At 40.6% G+C, this 22,872-nt stretch overlaps 1 protein-coding gene across 1 annotated transcript in view; it reads left to right on the top strand.

Moving 5' to 3' along the window:
* pex5lb (peroxisomal biogenesis factor 5-like b) overlaps positions 1 to 22,872 on the top strand; it is a 64,437-nt gene that overhangs the window by 6,379 nt on the left and 35,186 nt on the right. Inside the window, exons 4-7 of the mRNA XM_067362937.1 lie at positions 3,432 to 3,561; positions 5,562 to 5,652; positions 8,362 to 8,448; positions 18,562 to 18,681. Of these exons, the coding sequence (XP_067219038.1) occupies positions 3,432 to 3,561; positions 5,562 to 5,652; positions 8,362 to 8,448; positions 18,562 to 18,681 (428 nt within the window). The remainder of the gene's footprint in view (positions 1 to 3,431; positions 3,562 to 5,561; positions 5,653 to 8,361; positions 8,449 to 18,561; positions 18,682 to 22,872) is intronic.

The raw sequence follows: 22,872 nt of genomic DNA, 5'->3' as shown, positions 1-22,872 counted from the left end.
TAAAACAGTTCTGAGGAAACTCTTTGTGCTGATTGTCCAACATGTCCCCCCTGAGGTTATACAATTCAAAGTGCAAGTGCTAGTCCTGGAAGGGTAATAGTACTTCATAATCTAGGCAGTAGAATATCATCGGCCAGAACCCCGTTTAGATGTAGGTCCCATTCATTAAAGACAAACCTTTCTTAAGAGAAAGGTTTAAAACTCAAAGGTTTAAAACACAAATGTATTGCTATATACAGAGCGGTAAAAACATGTCCCTTATGTGGCAGTGTCACACTGTTATTATCATACCATGTAGTTATTCAGACTATACTAATCTTAAAGGTGCCATCGAACGTTTCTTTTTACAAGATGTAATATAAGTCCCTAATAAAGGTGTCCCCTGAATGTGTCTGTAAAGTTTCAGCTCAAAATACCCCATTGATTTTCTTTTAAAGGGGGGGTTACATGTTTTTTTTCTAGGCTTGATTGTGTTTTGGGGGCACAGTTTAACATGTCTTAATGCTTCGTTTTTTTAAAAAATGCTGTATTTTTCATATATTTTATCTTAATTCTACACCTCTGTTTCCACTGTCATATGAACGGCTCGTTTGACTTCCTGCTTCTATGAAGCCACTCCCTCCGACATACGCAATGTGCTCAGATTGGTCAGCAGGTTGGTAACTGGCCCAGTCTGTCGTGATTCGCTGAAGCGTCCGGAAACGCCACGCCCCTTACCATTCGTAGTTACGCGCTTAGGTGGAAAGTAAATAATAGCGCCTATATTGCTGTATCAAATTGAGCCGAATCAGACCCAGATGAAGAGGAAAAAGTAGAACCTCTGCAATCGTGGCTTTTGAAGGATGTTTATGAATGGTATTTCATTTAGTATTTGTGTCAAAGTGTTTAGATGCTGTCACTGCTGTTTGTTAGCTTTCAATATACAGTTTTATCCTGATTAAAGCTTTCCTGTAGTAAATACATGCCTGAGTAGTCGCATTTTTGTAAAGGTAGCGTTTAATTTATAGCATGAACAACTGTTTGTCTATGAACATAGACGTTTGTTGGTGTTTGTTGCACTAGAATTTAGCTAACTGGCTAGCAAAAACGAGTTGCTCTTTGTATACATCCTAGATGCATTAAAAATAGCAACAGAACTATAACATTACGTTTAAAAGACAAACAATAAAACGTACTTACAGTTTGTGGCTGATAAACAGCAGCTTCTGCTTTTAAAGTGGGAACTGCTTCATCTTTCAGTAAAAGTCTTTGTGTAAATCCAGCATTAAACTCGTGTAGATTCAGGAATCTGTCTTCAGCGCCGCATCCAGTGTAGAAAATATCACAGATAATAATGGGTTCTATATCTTTTGACGTGTCGCGTCGCACAGCTCGCGTTCGGTGTAAACAACTCTTCCGCTTTCATTATGCTGCGCCACATGGCCTCGCCCACATTGTTGCGTGTTCCCGGGGGCAGTGTTTTCTTAATAGCAAGGGTTTATGATGTCACCAACCTGGGAAGAAGCTCGTTGTAGTCCAAACCACCCGTTTTTGTAGGCAATAAAATGCCATAACTTTAAAAGACAATATCTCCGTGTGCATTGAACTTTCAGCGCTGTAACTTTGCAGATACTGTTTATGCTCAAGCAGCAACATTACACACTAACTAAAGTTAAAAAAGTGAAATCGCATGCAACCCCCCCTTTAATACATTTTTTTAACTGCCTATTTTGGGGCATCATTAAATATGAGCCGATTCATGCTGCGGCCCCTTTAAATATGGTGCTCCCCTGCCCACGGAGCTTGCGCTTGCCTTTAACAGCATAAACAAAGTTCACACAGCTAATATAACCCTCAAAATGGATCTTTACAAAGTGTTCGTCATGCATGCTGCATGCATACATCGGATTATGTGAGTATTGTATTTATTTGGATGTTTACATTTGATTCTGAATGAGTTTGAGGCTATGCTCCGTGGCTAACGGCTGATGCTACACTGTTGGAGAGATTTATAAAGAATGAAGTTTTTATGAATTATACAGACTGCAAGTGTTTAATAATGAAAATAACGATGGCTCTTGTCTCTGTGAATACAGTAAGAAATGATGGTAACTTTTAGAACATTTAGAAAGACAGTTTACAAATATCACTAAAAATATCATGTTATCATGGATCATGTCAGTTATTATTGCTCCATCTGCCATTTTTCGCTATTGTTCTTGCTTGCTTACCTAGTCTGATGATTCAGCTGTACACATCCAGATGTTAATACTGGCTGCCCTTGTCTAATGCTTTGAACATGGGCTGGCATATGCAAATATTGGGGGCGTACACCCCGACTGTTACGTAACAGTCAGTGTTATGTTGAGATTCGCCTGTTCTTCGGAGGTCTTTTAAACAAATTAGATTTATATAAGAAGGAGGAAACAATGGCGTTTGAGACTCACTGTATGTAATTTCCATGTACTGAACTCTTGTTATTCAACTATGCCAAGATAAATTCAATTTTTAATTCTAGGGCACCTTTAATGTGTGTTAAAAGATTATTGGATTCTCAGTCTACCAACAGAGGGTACTGAGACTTACAATCTGGTGCAAAACAAATTTCTGAAAGATTGGGCAATGTGATATTATTATGATTATGATTTCAGCATGGTACCTCCCTACCATGAACAAAACGTTAATTCATGAAACTCTATAACGCATTAGTAAAGTTGTCCATTATAATCTATGAAGAGGCCTGGATTTGTGAAATTGTGAAAAGTGTAGAGTTCGTTTAATCAATTTAAGAGGTGCTTATGATTAAACTTACAGCTGATTTAATCCAGGCTCTCAGTGTAATTAGATTTTTGCCCATTGTTGTCTATTTTTTCATGTCATCAGGCACTTCATCAGGAAGCAGTTACTCTGTACTTTAGCATCTGCATTAACATATTATTAGATTTAATGTAGTGGAACTAAATTGGTGGAAAATTATTGAAATGGTTTAAACACATCAAACTGTGGCTTTCACATCATTGCTGCTCTAAGTAGAAATGTATTCATTTTTATTTTGTCTTTATTTTTTCTTGTCTCATGATAGAAATGGTTTAAAACGAAATGCTACACTGGCTTATCTTAATCCTCTGGAAAGCATTAAACAACTTGCAGTGTTAAGTTCATTTCCAGTAGATTATGCCTTAAGCTACTGTAAGCTAAACTTACATGCCATGTTTCCTGGTTGTGCTATATTTATCATTCCACAGCCCAACTACTTTAATCAATTGCCAGCTGCAGACTGTAGCCTGGTTGAGATAAGCAAGCCTTGAGCTGTAAGCTGTATCCTTATCAGCTGCTGGTTCGCCTTAATCTACCTTTTGCACCGATATGTTGTTTCATTAAAAACATAGTGTTTTTGACAGCCTGTCATTTTTATTTCCTGTCTCACTGCATACTAACCGTCCTGTCTCCAGTGAGCAGCTCACCCCTGGAGAAATGGGAGGAGGTGAGCCTTCACCCAGACAGTGCCTTGAATGGAGGGCGGAAGTGGAGATATGAGAGGAAGAGGTGCACATCCAACCATTCATCCTCTGAGCTTTTGTGGTATGGTCAGGTTTCCACTTCATCGTGATGTGGCGTGATGTGATATGTTTTCATATTTAGTAATTAATGTACAGTCACATGGTTCGCATGCACAACACATGCTCGTATGGAGCCAGTAAAGATTTATGCAACTTAAAGCTGCTTTAATAGCATAAAACAAGTAGGAAGCAAAGGGATTTTTTTTATTTTATTCCCCAAAAGCCTTTAAAGAGTTAGTTCACCCAAAAATGAAAATTCTGTAATTATTTACTCACTCTCATGTCATTCCACACCGGTAAGACCTTCGTTCATCTTTGGTACACGTATTAAGATATTTTTGATAAAATCTGATGGCTCAGTGAGGCCTCCATTCCCAGCAAGTTAATTTAGACTTTCAAATGCCCAGAAAAGTACTAAAGATATATTTAAAACGGTTCATATGACTACAGTGGTTCAACCTTATTGTTATGAAGTGACAAGAATACTTTTTGTGTGCCAAAAAACAAAATAGCGACTTTATTCAACAATATCTTGTGAAGTGGGATTTCAAAACACTGCTTCATGAAGCTTCAAAGATTTACAAATCTTTTGTTTCGAATCAGTGGGTCGGAGCACTGCCAAAGTTTACTGAAATCACGTGACACAGTTTGAGATTGTTTGATACATGCTCCGAACCACTGATTCAAAACAAAAGATTCGTAAATCTTTGAAGCTTCATGAAGCAGTGTTTTGAAATCGCCCTTCAATAGATATTGTTGAATAAAGTCGCTATTTTGTTTTTTGGCACACAAAAAGTATTCTTGTCACTTCATAACATTAAGGTTGAACCACTGTAGTCACATGAACTGTTTTAATGAAGGTCTTATGGGTGTGGAACGACATGAGGGTGAGTAATTAATTACAGAATTTAAATTTTTAGGTGAACTAACCCTTTAAATGTCAGCGTGTGGTCATCACACACAAACTAGATACAGGAGTTTCCAAAATCAAACAGTGATTATTAATAATCCAATCAAGAACACATAGGAGATCATAGGAGTAATACTGTATATCTGTCATAAACCACACAAAGTACTAACAATAACTGACAAGGGACTGAATTAAACTAATAAACAGGGCCAACAAGGGAACTAAACCAGACACAGGTACAGCAATACGTAATGTTAGAAACCAGTGAGGACATAATCAGTAACCAAGGAAAACAACGCTGCGTCCGAAATTGAAAACTTCCTTTCCATGTAGTAGGCGAAAAACAATACACCAATATAGTATGTCCAAATACATAGTATTTGAAAAACAATAAGTAAAAAGAACCTGGATGACCTAATACATCTGGCAAGATTCTGAAGTGTACATTCGATGGACACATTACTATCCCATGAGGTCATTTATGAATTGCAGTGAAGCGAACCAACTGACGTAGGTAGGTCACGTGAGAGCAACAACATGGTTGATGTGGTAGAATTTAATTTGTACTACCCATACTCATACTATATAGAATGCACATACCATTTTAATGGTCGCAAAGTAAGTTCAAATTCAAATGTAGTACCTACTCAGACAGTATGTGAATTCAGACACACCGTAAAACTAAGCAGAGTGGGGAAACAGAACAATGTCAAAATAAATGACAACAGAATTGAAGATAAACCTGACATTAAATTAGTCAGAATTTTTGTATGACCCACTGTGTGAATGTTGCATTATTAGAAGAAATGTTTTTTTAATACATCACACCAGTATGAAAGTAAATACTTTAATGTTAATTTTACATATTTTAGTATTTTTGCCTCAAGTAGACTCCTTTTGTGTTTTTGACACCCTGAGTCACCCTTTAGGAGTTTAGGGGGTAAATACATCCATTCATTAAAAGATAAATCGATACAATGCATTTTTAATAGCATCATCATTTATCACGGATGTATAATTTATTTTAGATTGATTAATTCAGTTGCCTCTGTACATTATTGACATAATTGCAAGCAATAATATCATTATTCACTGCATTTCATCCTTTTCAGGTCTGCAGACTTTAAAACAGATTTCGCTAATAGGCATAGCGCTCTGGAACTCAGCATTAGCACGGAGTCAGACCCCGGGCCGGTCCCTCAGGTACACACTAATGATACTTTGATCTCATGTAAAAGACTACAGAAGCATTCCGTATTGATCACCATCTCCTCTCACACTCAGAAAATGGTTCCTATGTGCACTTAAAATAGTACAAACCCTTCTCACCTGGGCCTTCCTGGGACAGAATTGTTCCATTAGATTAAAAAAAAAAAAAGAAAGTAAAACTGATGGTATTAAACTCCAAACAGTGGCCCCAGAAAGTATTTAATAGGTATAATGACTAAATGTCACTGCATTAGATAACAAAATCTTGTTGATATGCAGCACAAGCACACTTTTTAAGGAAAACATTTCACAAAAATATTTGTTAGGCTCTACATGATTAAACAATAGATATACCATTCAAAATTAAGACAAAGTATTTGGACACTATCTACTTATCTAACATAACTCCTGTTTGACACCACAAGCATCAGATGGGCACCCTTTTTTGTTGCCCTTGTTAACAAATGAGAGTGTTCACATCAGAAGCATGACACTGAAACATATACATGCAAATGTATCTTTGTATGTAAATGTTTTGCTGCTTAACATTCAACTCTGACCATAGCCAAAAACTTCTGACCAATAGATTATATAAATGTCACAAATTGGCTTCAAACTTCAAAGCTACGTGTTTTGCAGAAAATTGGTAGACAGAAAAGTAGCAGTGTTGAATTTGCATTTTACTTCAACCTGAGGCTTACTCATTTCACTTTTGGTGTGAAAGAGCCTTTACTTTTGTCAAAAATAGAACTTTTGTTATAAAAAAAATAAAGTAGCAAGCCCAGCCCAGGTTAAAGGGTTAGCTCACCCCAAAATGAAAATTCTGTCATTAATTACTCACCCTCATATTGTTCCAAATCCATAAGACTTTTGTTCATCTTCAGAGCACAAATGAAGATCTTTTTGATGACAGAATGCTGTCAGATTTCCTTCCATTGACTGCCTTGGCAACTACCACTTTGGTGCCTCAAAAACTTCATAAAGAGATCTTCCGGAAGCTCGAATGTGCTGCGTAACACATGAAAATGAACCTCATTGGTTACACAGTACATTTGAGTTTCCGGACGAGGTTTGTTCTTGTTTGTTAATCATGTGTTTATTCAGTATTTATATGCAAGTAAAAGCCTAAATTAAATCTGTGCGTCATAACAAGCGATCGATTCTCTTCAGAAAATTTGACTAAACCACTCCATTCATATGGATTAGTTTTCCGTTCTCTTTGAAGTTTTTGAAGCATCAAAGTGGTCGTTGCTAAGGCAATCTATGGAAGGAAATCTGACAGCATTCTGTCATCAAAAATATCACAATTTGTCTTCCAAAGAAGAACGAAAGTCTTAAGGGTGTGGAACGACATGAGGGTGAGTAATTGACCCTTCGCAGGGAGTTTGATTGACAAGAGAACTAACCAATCAGAACGCAGAATCCGCCACTTTGTCCGACAAAGTAGTCTGTAGTTAGAAGATTTACCTTGTTGGAGTTAAACTTGAAAAATTGTGTATATTGACTTCTTTCCGTGTTTGAAACAACTTTCATTCTCGTATTCATTCATGTTTATTTGATGCTATAAATGAACTACTAGAAAGAGATGATGGGTTCACGAGCCTCCTAAGGTGAGGCACTACAGCAATCTGTCACGACCATGGTCACGACACATTAAAGAGCCACAAAACCATTTTTATTGTTTGAATTTGTTGCAGGCCCCACCTCCGGAGACCTGTCAGACAGCTTACTGTCCCTGTAAAAACAGGATAAAATGAAAAGACCGGGAGAGTCGCGTCTGCTCCTTCACAGCTCCTCTTATTATGAGGAAGCATGCATAGTTCACTAGTCCATTCGCGACTCCCGGGCCAGAATATCAAAATAAGAGTCCTTTTTTTTCTTCTGTCCATATACACCAATATACATTTGACAGTTTGCACACTGCATAAAAAAAATATAAAATATACAGACTTCAGAGAAAAGGAAAAAACACTTTTGTGTACATACTTTGTGTGTATCACAAATTTGTTAAAAAAAAAAACTACACAGTTTGAAAGCTGGGACTTTGTTTAATATAGCCTGCTTTGTCTTGTCTGTCAACGTGTTGTCAGTGTCCTCTTTGCTCTGCGATGTATTTTTCACTCTGTGTGGCGTGACGGCACCATGGCTTGTCGGACAAAGCAACAGTAACTAAGGGGGGCGGGTCTTTGCGAAGGGTCAATTAATGACAGAATTTTCATTTTGGGGTGAACTAAACCTTTAAAAAGTAATGCATAAGTAATGCATTACTTTCTATAAAAAGTAACTAAGTAACTTAGTTACTTTTTTAGGGAGTAATGCAATATTGCAACCCTGCATAGTAGTACTTGTTAGCATTTTTATTTAGCATTAATTACTGTTTAATGCTAAATAAAGGGGTGGCACTAAATATCACATTGAATCCAGATGATTAAATTTAATTCCCAATATGCTGATTTTGTTAGTTATATAGACAGTTCAGGGAAAAGGTCTAGCATTATTTGGTTTGATAGTTTATCATCCCATATATTTTTTAGTGTGGCTTAAGTGTCCAAATACATTTTGGTACCACTGTAAACTAAAAAATTAATATTGGCCATAACTTTAAGGTTGCTTATTCAGCATGATCTGAGGACAAAGACGGTGGTAGTGAGTGACTGCTGGTTGACCTTGTCTGTATGTGTGTATGACCATCTGTGTGCACAGCGGCAGAGGCCCCAGCTGGGCGGTTCTTTACTGGGGAGACAACACTCATTAGAGGAGGAGTTTGTTCGAGCCAAGGCTGCTGTGGAGGTGAGACCGAGCCCCTTGAACACACACACACACACACACACACATACACATACACATACACACACACACATACATACACACACACACACACACACACACACACACACACACACACACACACACACACACACACACACACACACACACACACACACACACACACACACACATAAAAAAACACAGCTGTGTTCATTTGAAAAGTTTGGAGAAAGTCTTCTCTGCTGCCACAGTAATCTTCATACCTCAGGGATTATTCTCAATGTATCTGGCCACCTGGGAAGTGCAGTTTCTTGCATTCTGTAAGGTCAGTCTCACCCTGTAAGTTAAGACTGCATAATTGGTGTATTTTTAGCTGAAGAGTGCAGCATCAACACAAATGACATCTCAGCTTTGTGATGATGTCAGCTCTTACCTCTCTAGTCTCCCATTCTGAGATGCTTATTGGGCAGTAATATTCATAAGACATCCATTTTAAAGTGATGTGCTCAGTAAAGAAACCAGTAAAAGGCCGCTGTAGCTATATTTAACAGTGCCACTAAGATCCAGTCAATATGGTGATGCAAACTCTCCGAAGTTTTCTGTACTTACCTTGCATGAAACTACTGTAACTTTTTTAGCACACTCTAATGCATCAACTATAATTTAGTAAGGTTAAATATTAGAAGCAATGTTCTGTTATGAAGCATATTTTATTAAACAATTTATATTGTTATATTATAGTTGAAGTGCCTTTTTCAATGTTAATATGTTTTGAAGAAAAAAATGCCTCATTATAAGAATTAAATTCCACATTAAAAAAAAATAAAAATTTAAGTAGTTTTAAATTCACTATTAGGAAAAAACTTTTTAAGTAGCATTATTATTTCTTAGCAAAACTGCTTAACGGCTTATTAATTTTAGAAAAATTTGACAGATATTTATTTAAGATATTATTGGCAACAAGAAAAAAGGCTATAACCCAGAAATGGTACAAGGAAGACCCACCTTCAAATAGAAGAGTACTTTCAAATAATAACAGAGAAATTGAAAATTCACAAATATATTTAGGCTGCAGAAGCAAACCTTGCAAACAAATGGAGAAAATGCTCAGCTATCCCCTCTGCAAATTAGGTGATTGTATTTGAAAGCGTATGAGTGTAGACTGATGTAATGTACTTTTGAGCTGACTGAAGGATTATATGTAATGTATGGCAGCTTTGTGTTTTTTTTTTTTTGTTTGTTTCTTGTTTCTTGTGTATGTTGTTCCTCTGTTCTTTACAAAAACAATAAGTATAAAAAACTAAAAAAACGTTGTTATATTTTTTATATTGGAGTGCTCCCACAAGTGATCAAAATCAAAGTCACATTTAAACATAAAACAGGAAATTATATCATATCAAGGATGGATGCGTGTCAAGGTCAGTAAGTCTCTTAATATATCAGATAATTTGAACTTTTTTTTTAATCCCCCAAAAATTATATTTATAAATTAATTCACATTATAAAATGGTTAGTTCCTGTCCTTGATTCAATAACTGTGTTTTATTCATGATAAAACATGGCTATGACTGCTTCACTCTACAGTTCTGTGTATCAAAACAACACCCTTAGCAACCACTCTTAGCAATGTAAACTGTATGTTCTCAATTGATATTGTTCATTGAAGCTTACTGTATTATGTAGAAGAGTATTGTGAAAAAGAGACTGAGTGAGCAAGTTTATTACCTGCATTCAGATTTAGCATTTTCCTTCAGGTCAATCATATGTTCATAATAAAAAATCTGTTTAAATGTCCTATGTATTATCCTGTTCTTTTAACAGTTAAGGGGTTTTCCCATGACTGACAGTGTTAATCAAAGCATTTGTCAGTTGTGTCTTGTTCCTTGTTCACAACAATTCAGTCTTTTCAATGTAAAAGTCTTCGCTACTGACTGACACACTCATAAAGACAATTTGCCAAAAAGTCTTTGCCACCATCTAATGGCATAATAATGTAACTTCTGTTGCTGTTCACGGTCAGGGACTATTTTTTCCGGCGGAAGGAAGGCTTTAGTGAAAGTTTACTTTATGAAAGTTGCATTGATACATATTTTTGGCTTTAATATTTGTATTGTGTGGTAACCGTTTTATAAAAGCAATATGGTACTCAAGTCTAATGCTGTATCGCATGCTGTCATGGCTGAAGCGTCCGCTGCGCGTCGTTCCTAACAATGCCCTTTAGCCTTGACTTATTCACGATAAAGCACAGCCTCTCTTACTGTCACGATTATCGTCTGCTCCTGTCACTTCCCGGACTACATTCCCCATAATCCTCTCTGCCAATCACCTGCACTCACTCCACCAATCACTACACTAATCACCACACCCAGCTGCAGCTCATTACCACGACTATAAAGGAATGTCACACACACCACCTCACCGCAAAGTCTTGATTACCCCTGTAACAATTCTGAGCGTTTATTCCATGTCTGCCTATCTGTTCTTGATTCTGTCTGGTTACCCGTTTATTGCTGCATACCCTTGGACTGTGTATTGTTTCCTGGACTGTGAATGCTTTCTGCCTGCCTCGATCTACTGCCTGCACCCTGACCACGATTTTGTCTGTCCCCTGCTGTTCCTGTTTGCTGCTGTTCAACCCTGCCTGTTCGACCACTCTAACTTTAATAAAAGCTTGCAAATGGATCTTACCTTGAGTCCTGAATCGTTACAGAAGACTTCGCCGCCACCACGATCCAGCAGCTTTCCCGGAGAGCATTTATACGGTATGGACATTGCTCAATTGTTGTTGTGGAGTACGCAGGGTACACGATCGTTAGAGGAATATGTGAAGGAATATTTGTACATTGCACAGTATTCAAATTTGCCTGACTGCATCCTCATAGACTTCTTCTGTGATGGCGTGAGCCAACCACTCAAATCACAACTCATCCGTGAGGGACCCTGTCATTTCATGGATTATGCTTTATTAACTGTTGCCTCTCCGTTTACTGTGGGTGTCACGGGGAAATGTGACACCATGGTGAATCACGTAATGGCTGCCGCGCCAAGGAACATGCACAAAATGGCGGCTACCATCACAACAACAACAGTTCATGTCTCCGCTGATCGCCCAGAGCCACGTCCTGTCTCTGCTGATCGCCCAGAGCCACGTCCTGTCTCCGCTGATCGCCCAGAGCCACGTCCTGTCTCTGCTGATCGCCCAGAGCCACGTCCTGTCTCCGCTGATCGCCCAGAGCCACGTCCTGTCTCCGCTGATCGCCCAGAGCCACGTCCTGTCTCCGCTGATCGCCCAGAGCCACGTCCTGTCTCCGCTGATCGCCCAGAGCCACGTCCTGTCTCCGCTGATCGCCCAGAGCCACGTCCTGTCTCCGCTGATCGCCCAGAGCCACGTCCTGTCTCCGCTGATCGCCCAGAGCCACGTCCTGTCTCCGCTGATCGCCCAGAGCCACGTCCTGTCTCCGCTGATCGCCCAGAGCCACGTCCTGTCTCCGCTGATCGCCCAGAGCCACGTCCTGTCTCCGCTGATCGCCCAGAGCCACGTCCTGTCTCCGCTGATCGCCCAGAGCCACGTCCTGTCTCTGCTGATCGCCCAGATCCACGTCATGTCTCCACTGATCCCCCAGAGCCTTGTCACGTCTTTGTTGATCGTCCAGAGCCAAGTCAAGTCCCTGCTGAACGTCAAGAATCACGTCACGTCTCTGGATTCGTCAGAGAGTTGAGGAGGTTACGTTCCAGCATGAATGATCCCCCACTGACTACAGCACGAGTGGCTGGATGGCCGCCCCTTCGGTGCTTATGGATGTAGCCATTGAGTCCACTCCAGAACCTGCTCCAACCGGTGAACCATCACCTCATCCTCGGAAGAGGAGGAGGAGGAAGAAGGCTTCTTCCGTTCTTCAAGGCTCAGAAGCCTTTCAAGAGCCTGCTGTGGGTCCGGGGACCACTCCAGAGGTCTCTCCTGCTCCGCCCAAGCATCGTGCTCTGCCAGCACCGCCCAAACTTGAACTCCTTGCCTACGAACACGCTCCTTGCCCACGAACCCACTACGGACCCCGTTGAAATCCCCCAAGAACTTTTTTTTGGGGGGGGGCAGTATACCTAAGGGTGGAGAGCTTGTGGGTGGGGACCGTGCCCGGCCACCCGTGGTCATCTATGGACTCTGTCTTGCTGCGGCTGCCCAAGCCGCCTAACCTGCCATGGTTGCCCAAGCCACCTAACCCGCCGCGGTTGCCCAAACCACCTGACCCGCCGCGGCTGCCCGAGCCACCTGACCCGCCGCGGCTGCCCGAGGCCCCTGACCCGCCGCGGCTGCCCGAGGCCCCTGACCCGCCGCGGCTGCCCGAGGCCCCTGACCCGCCGCGGCTGCCCGAGGCCCCTGACCCGCCGCGGCTGCCCGAGGCCCCTGACCCGCCGCGGCTGCCCGAGGCCCCTGACCCGCCGCGGCTGCCCGAGGCCCATGACCCGCCGCGGCTGCCCGAGGCCCATGACCCGCCGCGGCTGCCCGAGGCCCATGACCCGCCGCGGCTGCCCGAGGCCCATGACCCGCCGCGGCTGCCCGAGGCCCATGACCCGCCGCGGCTGCCCGAGGCCCATGACCCGCCGCGGCTGCCCGAGGCCCATGACCCGCCGCGGCTGCCCGAGGCCCATGACCCGCCGCGGCTGCCCGAGGCCCATGACCCGCCGCGGCTGCCCGAGGCCCATGACCCGCCGCGGCTGCCCGAGGCCCATGACCCGCCGCGGCTGCCCGAGGCCCATGACCCGCCGCGGCTGCCCGAGGCCCATGACCCGCCGCGGCTGCCCGAGGCCCATGACCCGCCGCGGCTGCCCGAGGCCCATGACCCGCCGCGGCTGCCCGAGGCCCATGACCCGCCGCGGCTCCCCGAGGCCCCTGACCCGCCGCGGCTCCCCAAGTTCCTGGAAATTGCATTGGAGACTCCGTTCCTGTCTGCCATTAGATCTCCAATGCACCAATAAAGTTTTTCGAGACCAAACATGAAACCAAAACTAATACAAAGAGAACATTTCTAAGAACTTGGCAAATGTTTCAAATTAGATTTTCCTTATCCTTTATCAAGGAATATATCAAGGAGTTATTGATTAATTGCTACAAGAGCCAGTGCATATTTTAAACTGAAGCAGGGATTAAATGCATTTAATTGTAAAGCTAGTTTGGAGGTTGTCTGTGCCAGTGGGTGATTATTTGAGTACAGATTAATGATTCTGGAGATACCTTGTGGTGTTGCATCTGCATGGCGCCTCTTCGTCATGATGACAGAACTGCTTGAAAGAAAATGCAGACAATCTAGGAAGATTGATCATCCATATTCTATTAGGCCATTTATTTATATGAATTATCCCAGTTTATCAATCATGGAAAAGATGAATTTGTATGTGACTATTGCAGGATGGCTTGCAGGATTTTCTGTGATTAATTGGCCCATCCAGTGGGTACCTTCATCGCAGATGCGGCACTCTCTCCTCATTTCCCCTTAATGCAAACACTCAGTGAATCAACTCTAGGAGGACAGTTGAAGCCTAAGCAATTGTTTGTGTGTTGCAAGATTAATTTAAGCTGCCAAGAAAAAAAAAAACAAGATATTCCAGTCAGTGGTGCTTTAAGAACTGGGTTATTCAAGCTGTACTCTTAAGGGAGTTAAAGCAAGCAAACAAAGAATGCTATAGTAGATGGACCACAGACTAGCAAATCCTGAACAAATGCACAGATGAATTAATGAAAGTCCTTTAGAACAGTGTCATGTGTGTGAATAGAGTTCACAGGGTCAGTTGCTGTGTTTGCCTGATCAAATAAGTCCCAGGAAGATTTGAGTGAAGAAAGTTGATTGCACTCATTCATGGAGGTGATGCTGATTTTTGCTTTGTCATGATTAGAAGCACTTGAGGAAACATAAATGGGCTAGGACTGTGAGAGTGACTGTGTATGTGCACAAGAATATTCCAATATTATTCATAATGTGATCATATCCGAATATTCATGTTGTGATAACACGTCAATCTGTAAACTATGATTAAACTTGACATTCAGGTTTCTAGAAATCTGAATAAAATGCCAGAATTCTGTCATGTAAACACCTTATTCTGAATTATGCATGTGAATATTCCTTTATATTGTATCCGTGCAAGTCCAAATTAAAGTAATTCTTAGTGCTATGTGATACTGACAGTCAAGGAATAGAGGAAACAATTTTTGGAGCATTTTGGAACATTGTAAGAATCTCTTGAGGGTTCAACACTTTCACTTCCAGTATAGAATAAGAGGGAGAGAAATAAATAAATGTTTAATGGTTTCCAAAAACCATAAAATGTTCAATACATCACAACTATTTAACGTTGATAATAATAAGAAGGGCCCAGTTCCAGAATGAAATCACTAAGGCTGCTTCTGAAATTAGTGAGGGTCCTCATGCTCTACTAAAGTTCAGATGTAATGTGTAAGCAACGGCTCCTATGCACCACCATAACAAGAATAGCAATGTAAAGAAATTTCCAAGATTACAAGTTTTACAAGTCATTACTTTTGCAAATGAATCATGCATTTATACATGGGTGTCACTTCCGAAACTTTGAAGCGTGTACAGGACCAAAACTTTTAATCAGATTCTCAATGCATTGTATATAGCCTAGAAAGCACACAAAGAACGCTTTATAATCACCAAAAAGCTGTCACTCATCTCAGTTCATCCCGATCTCACAAAGTTGTGTTAGAATCAATGAAGCTGTCTACACTGTACAATGAATTTCTTATTTACATGTTTACACATTATATTGAGAGGATTCACAAGCATGCATAGCTTAGCACTGAACAAAAACTCTGGGGTTTTGAGCAGGGAGTGGATTCTGACTTACTTAAACACATCTGATCATGGTCATGGTCATTGCGTTCAAGAGATAAACGGACAGATCTGTGATGGGATACTTTGACGCAATGTGTAAAAACACATTGTGAAACATTTAATTTGATGACTACTTCTTTGGTAGAGTGTGCAGACTCTCTTGAAGTGTTTCACTGTTGGGATTTTTTTGTCTACGCACCTTATTTAAACTTGTTTGAAGACGTGGTGAGTTCCTGACTACACTGCAAAAACACATCATCATTCTTCAATGTGCAAACACAAATACGCACTGGATCATTTGCAAAATCTGTTTTGCCAATAAGCTATCATTACAATTTCAATTAAGGGTGCTCTAGGGTGCCCTCTAGCACCCTCGTATAACTGAAGTAAGACTGGAGTAATGGCTGCTAAAAATTGAGCTTTGCCATCACAGGGATAAATGACCTATTTAAAGATTTTAAAATTAGAACACAGTTATTTTAAATTGTAATATTTCAATGTCACATTTGGTTTCTGTTTCTTGGACTTTTCTTCCTGAGTGTTATAGGGTATGTTTACACAAGAATATACTTAAAAACGTAAAAGTTTTTCCTATACGTTTCTGAAAAGTTTTGCGTACAGATGACAACATTGTCAATCCCCGTTCTCATGGATCCACAAAAACAAATAAAAACACTGTATTATACATGCCTGGCCAGTAGTTGGCAAAGTCAAAATTAGTTGGCAATGTTAGAATTTGGCGTATGTAAATAATGTGTCTCCGCTGTTCGTATTAGTGGTGCAGTGAATCTCCACTTTGCTGGAGAAGCGTTAATAAAAACAGCAAAAACAGTCCTGTTGTGCGCCATTGTTGTTATGGCTGTCAAGTTAACATGCATGCCTTATAGACTGAACATATAATACACATGCGCATGACATCACAGTTTTTACAAATTCTTGTTTGTCATTTACAGGGAGACAATAACAGTACCTAAACAGTAGTGTTTTTAAAAATTTGCACTTGCACGGTTTGCATTTTCGGGCTCCAAAGTGTCTTTGTCGTGTAAATGAATGGCCAAAATGTTGTTGTTGTTTTTAGTTGAAAATGGTGTATGTAACAAGGTTAGTAGATATGGGAAGAAGGAGGCGGGAACCGGCGAACATTCAACGTAACTTTAATTCAAAAATAAACAAACAACAAAACGAAAGGAATGCCGGCAGACCCTCGCGGACGTCTGCCGGCCACACAAACATAATAAAACAAAATAAAGTCCAGGCCTGGTCCTCTCTCCTCCTCCACGGTAGTCGCTCCTCCTTTTATGCTCCCGGAGCTCCTCCGTGAGGGACTCAAGGCCGGTGCGCCTCCCAGGTGAAGCTCATTAACACTCGCGCCACCGGCCTCGCGCCGTTCCCTCACGGCTCTCGCCCGCCCTGGTCGCCACATACCCCCATCGCCCCTCGCAGGCCGGGGGGTACTCCCGAGACTGCGCTCTACTCCCCCCCGGGGCCTGTCTCGGCGGCCGCAGCACCTGGGGGTAAGGACAGACGAGACGAGAGAAAGGAGACGGATCGAAGCAAGGGGAGCGACAGGACGAGAGAGGGGAGAGAGGAAAAAGAAAAAAAAAAATTCTTGGTCCGGTTCCCCGACACACTGTCGCTTGGTCCTCAGCCTGCCGAGAGGCTCTTCTTCGCGGTGCCATGCGGTGGCACTGGACGCTCGGTGGACGGCCCGATCCTCGACCGCCTCCTGGCGGCCGGCGATGGCTCCTCCGACTGAGGGCAGCCGGCAGCGAGTCCCCCGTTCCCTGCTCCTCCCCTTTATGGCGGACGGCAGCAGGCTCCGGCCCACGGCGAACGGCAGCGACTCCTCCGCTCCCTCTTGGACGGCAGCCACCCCACCTCGTCCCAGGGGCACGGCCTCGAGCTCTCCGTCCCACCTTTCACTAGGCTCCAGTACCACCGCCTCGGGCAGCCTCTCGCGGTCTTCACTCCCGCGCTGCCTGAACTCCGCAGCACCGCGATCCCCCTCAGCAGCGAAGGCTCTCCGACAGCATGTCCCTCCTTCCTCCCGGGTTTCGGCACCAATGTAACAAGGTTAGTAGATATGGGAAGAAGGAGGCGGGAACCGGCGAACATTCAACGTAACTTTAATTCAAAAATAAACAAACAACAAAACTAAAGTAATGCCGGCAGACCCTCGCGGACGTCTGCCGGCCACACAAACATAATAAAACATAAAATAAAGTCCGGGCCTGGTCCTCTCTCGTCCTCCACGGTAGTCGCTCCTCCTTTTATGCTCCCGGAGCTCCTCCGTGAGGGACTCAAGGCCGGTGCGCCTCCCAGGTGAAGCTCATTAACACTCGCGCCACCGGCCTCGCGCCGTTCCCTCACGGCTCTCGCCCGCCCTGGTCGCCACAGTGTAATTTAAACTTAGTTTATTTTTTCCTTTGTTCTTGTTTCTAGTTAGTTGCTTTGATTACTTATCGTTTTCACCTGTGTTTTGTTTAGTTCTCAATAGCTTGTGTATTTATAAGCCCTCATTTCGATCAGTCCTTTGTTTGGTATTGTCTTTATTGTGTGTAAAGCTGTTATGTTTATCCTTCCCCTGATGTGTTCCTGTTCTAGTTAATTGTTGTTAATAAAAGTAAAGAGCTGCAAATAGATATTTATCTCCTCTTCCTTGTCTGCCCAGCTATGATTTATACACACACCCACACATACAGAGAATCATTTATTGTAATACTTTCCTCTAGGGGTCTGTAGTCAATAATGGACTACAGTTGAAATCTGTTTTTAACTGATCATACCTGATCTGACACATAAAACTCAGTGTATAAATATACATACATTGTGCACTGCTTCTGCTGACCTCTCAGATTGATAAGAATTAGATACTGTATGAAAGCTGAGAGGTTTGCTGGTAATCCAATCACAAATGTGCTTCTGGCAGATGATATTCTGGTGAATCCATAAAGATGAATATAGCATGTTGACCTTTTGACCTTGCTGCTTAAAATCACAGTGCAGATTATGTAGCCAAAAACATCATGTCCTCATAAAACTAGAGCATGATTGTGTGCCTGGCTAGTCCTATGTGGACCAATTAAAAACAGAGCAATTCAAATGCTATGAAGTCTATCCTCAGTATTCCCTGCTGGGAAAAAAACTACTCTTAAATGCATTCCATAGATGCCAAATAACATCTCTCTGTAATGCTATACAGGGTCAAATTCAAAATTGTTTTGTTTTGTATGATATTCCAATACTGGCTTGTCCTAAAGGGCTGTTTAACTGTCTTCCACAGTCAGACACTGAGTTCTGGGATAAAATGCAGGCAGAGTGGGAGGAGTTGGCACGGAGGAACTGGTTGGAGGACTCTGACAGTGAAGGCCTGGTTCCACCCAGCTTTTCATCCCCTGAAAAGGTATTCACAACCAATCAGAATGCTCTACATCAGTGGTTCTCCACTCCAGGGCTCCCTAGAGGACCGCAGCAAACTTCCAAAGAACCTTGGGATGACTTAAAAGTATTTAAATAATTATTAAAATATGAACATTTAATATATTCAGTTTCAGATTTAAAATAATTAGCAATAAATTAAAATAATCTGACTTTAAATGTTAACCCCCCCCCCCACACACACACACACAAAATCAAGATAAACTAAAGTCATACCCCCCACCTCCCTCAGTAACTTTGTTTTTATTGAAGAACATACAGTTCTAGGAACTTCTAGAATCCAAAAATGAATTGTGGTTATACAGGGTACCCGCGGGGTCTTAAAAGCATTGAAAAAGTCTTAAATTTGATAATCTAAAATTAAGGCCTTAATAGCCTTGAATTTGGTATACAAAGTCTTGGATTTCGTTACAAAGGTCTTTTTTTTAAACTTTTCCTAGGATTAAGTTCATACCGTAACAAAATGAACTGTTACTAGTGTAGGCTAATTAAAAATTCATGCAGCGTAATGTTGAGTGCACCTCGCGCTCCACGTCATAGCAGTAAGCGCGAAAGCTCGCGCACCCGTTACTATGCTTACTAGGCAAGTGAGGTAAATTACTAGAGATGAGCCGGATACTCGGCTGAAACGAGTATCCGGTACGGATAAAGCACTTCTGCCGAGTACGAGTATTATACGAGTAATACGAGTCAATATCTGTGCTCGGATTGAATGAAAATCATCATTGGGTAGCTGATTGTGTCAGCGTTCTGTGATAGTCTAGTCCAGTGGTCTCAAACTGCCGGCCCGCGGGCCATTTACGACCCGCAACTGATCTCAAAAATAAAACATAATCCGGTCCGCTAAATTATTATTATTATTATTATAATTATTATTCTCTAGTACGCGTCACATACGCGGCCACGCCGGCATTCTCCTTCTTTCCAATGCGCTTTCGCTCCCGTGGCGTCTGTCGTTGCTATGCAACCATGAGCCGCGCTCTCAACCGCGTCGCTTCTATTATGAGCGCGCTTGCCTAAATTACAGTAAAAGCACTCGACTTAAAGTCACGAGCGTCGTTTTCTATCACCGAAACGCGTCCGATGCTACCATGTCAAGAAACAGAAGAGTGTACAAATGTATTCAAGGGTTGTATTTGTTCTGTACAGTGTTGTTCAGTGCAAGATTTTAATTTTATTTAAGCTAGCATAAAGTAAAGGAAAACAGCCTACTTCCACTAAATGTTAAAAACTAATAACAATGAGAGATTTTTATTTTTTGGCAAAATAAAGTTGATATATATAGCTTCAGTTTTTTGTTTATTTCTGACCCCTTCCTGGCATCTATGAGTGTTGCTGGTTTTGTTCCTAAATTACTAATTTTTTTTATTCCATGCACCTTGTTGGAGGTGAGAAGTTTCACCAGACTATTGCAATTAATAGTATTATATTAGTAGTATTATATTAGTATATTAGTAGTATTACATCAATTACATTAGTAGTATTACATCAATTACATCATAGTATTAGCCTATACAATTATATTACACTCTGTAACAATGAGAGAGACACTGCTGTTTACATTTAGTAGGCCTATGGTAAATAAAATATTTATAGTATAGGTATAAAAATATATGCCGAATTAATTATTTTCTAGGGTTCAAAATTTATACAGATTTGACATTTTCCCCTCATACTTCTGTCAGAATGGGTACGAAGTTGGCATTGAATTTCATTTAAAATGGTATTAAAAAGGTCTTAAAAAGCCTTGAATTTCATTTGGAGGATCCTGGGGGTACCCTGTTACAGTATATGAATACTCACAGTTTCTGTTAATAAAACTAGTTCGAAAACTTTGTCATAATTACACCAGAATTACCAAAAATATCTTAGCCTATATTGGGTCTTCAAGGGAAAAAGGTTGAGAACCACATTATGTTGCAACCAATAAAGAACACTTTAATTGTAATTTTAATTGCACACTGTAACTAATTTCAATAGTTTAATAGTCACTGCTGTGAGCATGTAAGATCTGCTGCTGCATAAATAGACATACATTAATCCCGTAGAAGATCTAGGCAGGTGGAGCTGAGGGAGGTGGAGGGTTTCTAAAGGAAAGCTTTCTACAGAAAACACTGAACCGAACCATTTAAATGTAGAGCAAGCAAGCTCATTGGCTGCAGAATCTGTATAGGCTAGTTAGCCTGTGCCATGTAGATGATGAAATAATGTGATAGCTAGCAGATTGCTAGAGTTTCATGACTGAACTAGATATTGATATGGAGTGGAATTTTGGACCAAAGAGATTTAATGACTGACAAAATGTCCTGGTCATGGCTGATTGGACAAAAACTGGAGCATGAAAAAGGGAGCTTTTATTGCATCGCACCTGGTTAGGACAAAGTGTCAGTGGGTGGATGTAGTTTACATAACATTAATCAGTGGAAGCCATTCTGCTTATTGTTAACTAATCAAAGGTGTTGTTACGCACAACTGCATGAGTTTCAAAATGACTGCCTGGTGTATTGCATTCTCTATGACGACAGAACTGATACAGGGGTAGATTATCACTTCAAAGGTTATAGAATCCAGATGTCAGATAATGCTCTCTTTCATCTAAAATTCTCTCTTATGTTCCAATATTGTGTGCTTCCAAACAGGCAGAGAACGTTCTGATAAAGCCAAAAACTACTGTGCTTTCTTATTCTCCTTGGCTTTTGGCTGGGTCTGATCAATGTTAGTGATATGAAATGTCATGATGAATTATATGACTTTTTGTTGTTTTTTATGCTTGTAAGTACTGCTAGAGTTATAGGCTGCCAGAGTTATATTTTATGTACAGCAATATGCTTTTGAAAGTGCTTTATAAATAAATTTGTGTTCAGTTTCTGCATGCTGCTGCCCATTTAGAGATACAGCTTGATTAATCATAGTTTCTAGTTGCTAGGGCATTTCTATGCCATTGATAGACATTGTGGTTGCTTAACCTTTACGAAAAAGAAGTATACTTCAAGTTCATTTTATCAAGTATACTTATAAGTAATATTCAAGTATAATTTTATTATTATTATTAATGTATTATTATACTTTATGTAGTAAGTATACTAGTATCAATGTACTAGTAGTAAACTTGTAAGTGTACTATTTTAACACCGCTTGGGACTAAATTGGCCCAATTGAAGTATATGTTTAAGTGTAATATAACTGTAACAGTTGTAAACTTTAAGTACACAATTAGTTCACAGCTTCGTTTCTCATTTGTAGAATCTCATTCTCATTCTGCATCTGTACTACAAGTGAACTTATAAGTATACTAGGAGTTTAATACTAGTAGTACATTTTTAGTATATAAAAGTACACTTTGAAATATATTCTCAGTAAACTACTAGTTTAGTGCAAGTATACTTGTAAGTTTTCTTTAAGTGAACATAAAATCACACTTGTAGTTTACTTTTTATATATTTTTATCATATCATATTTTTGCACTTTAAGTATACTACTATGTTCCTGTTTAGGTATTATATTTTATACTTGAAATATCTTGAACTGTACATTTTATTCTAGCTTCATGAATCCTTTTTTATCAACACTTAAATGTGGGTAAGTTTCTTTTCTTTCTTTCTTCTTTCTTCTTTTTTTTTTTTTTTTAAAAAAAGGAAACATTTTAAACAAAAAGCTGAGAAAGTTGCATTATTGTCAAAGACTACATCTGGGTGGGATTAAGAACGATGATCAAACACAGTTGGAGCAGAACAAGTCCAACACAAAAGCTTCATAGTCCTCATAGTCCACATAACATTTGGCAGTTTTTATTTATATGATGTTTAATGTTTGATGATCGCTTTATTTTATATTTGCAAGAGTAATCTTCTATTGCTTGTTTCAGCTTCTTCTTCTCCTGCATTTTGATCCAGAGATTCTGTACTCTTTCAGAAGATGCGTAACAGCACCCCCTACCATATATAGCCTAAAAATTCAGTCAATGGCGAGGAAAGAGGGAAGTAGATTTGAAGTAAATTCCTATGTACACAACCAGTGGACTAGCCTACACAAAAATTCAGATACTCAGAAATAGGAATATATCTGTTTTCTTTATAAATCAATATTTTCAAACAATGTACTTTTATACTATACTTTTATAAATAGACTTTTAAGTATATTTCAATCAAAGTGTGAG

This window comes from Chanodichthys erythropterus, chromosome 16, assembly GCF_024489055.1.
Source record: "Chanodichthys erythropterus isolate Z2021 chromosome 16, ASM2448905v1, whole genome shotgun sequence".
Classification (NCBI taxonomy): domain Eukaryota; kingdom Metazoa; phylum Chordata; class Actinopteri; order Cypriniformes; family Xenocyprididae; genus Chanodichthys; species Chanodichthys erythropterus.
This window is presented reverse-complemented; position numbering and strand designations above follow the sequence as displayed.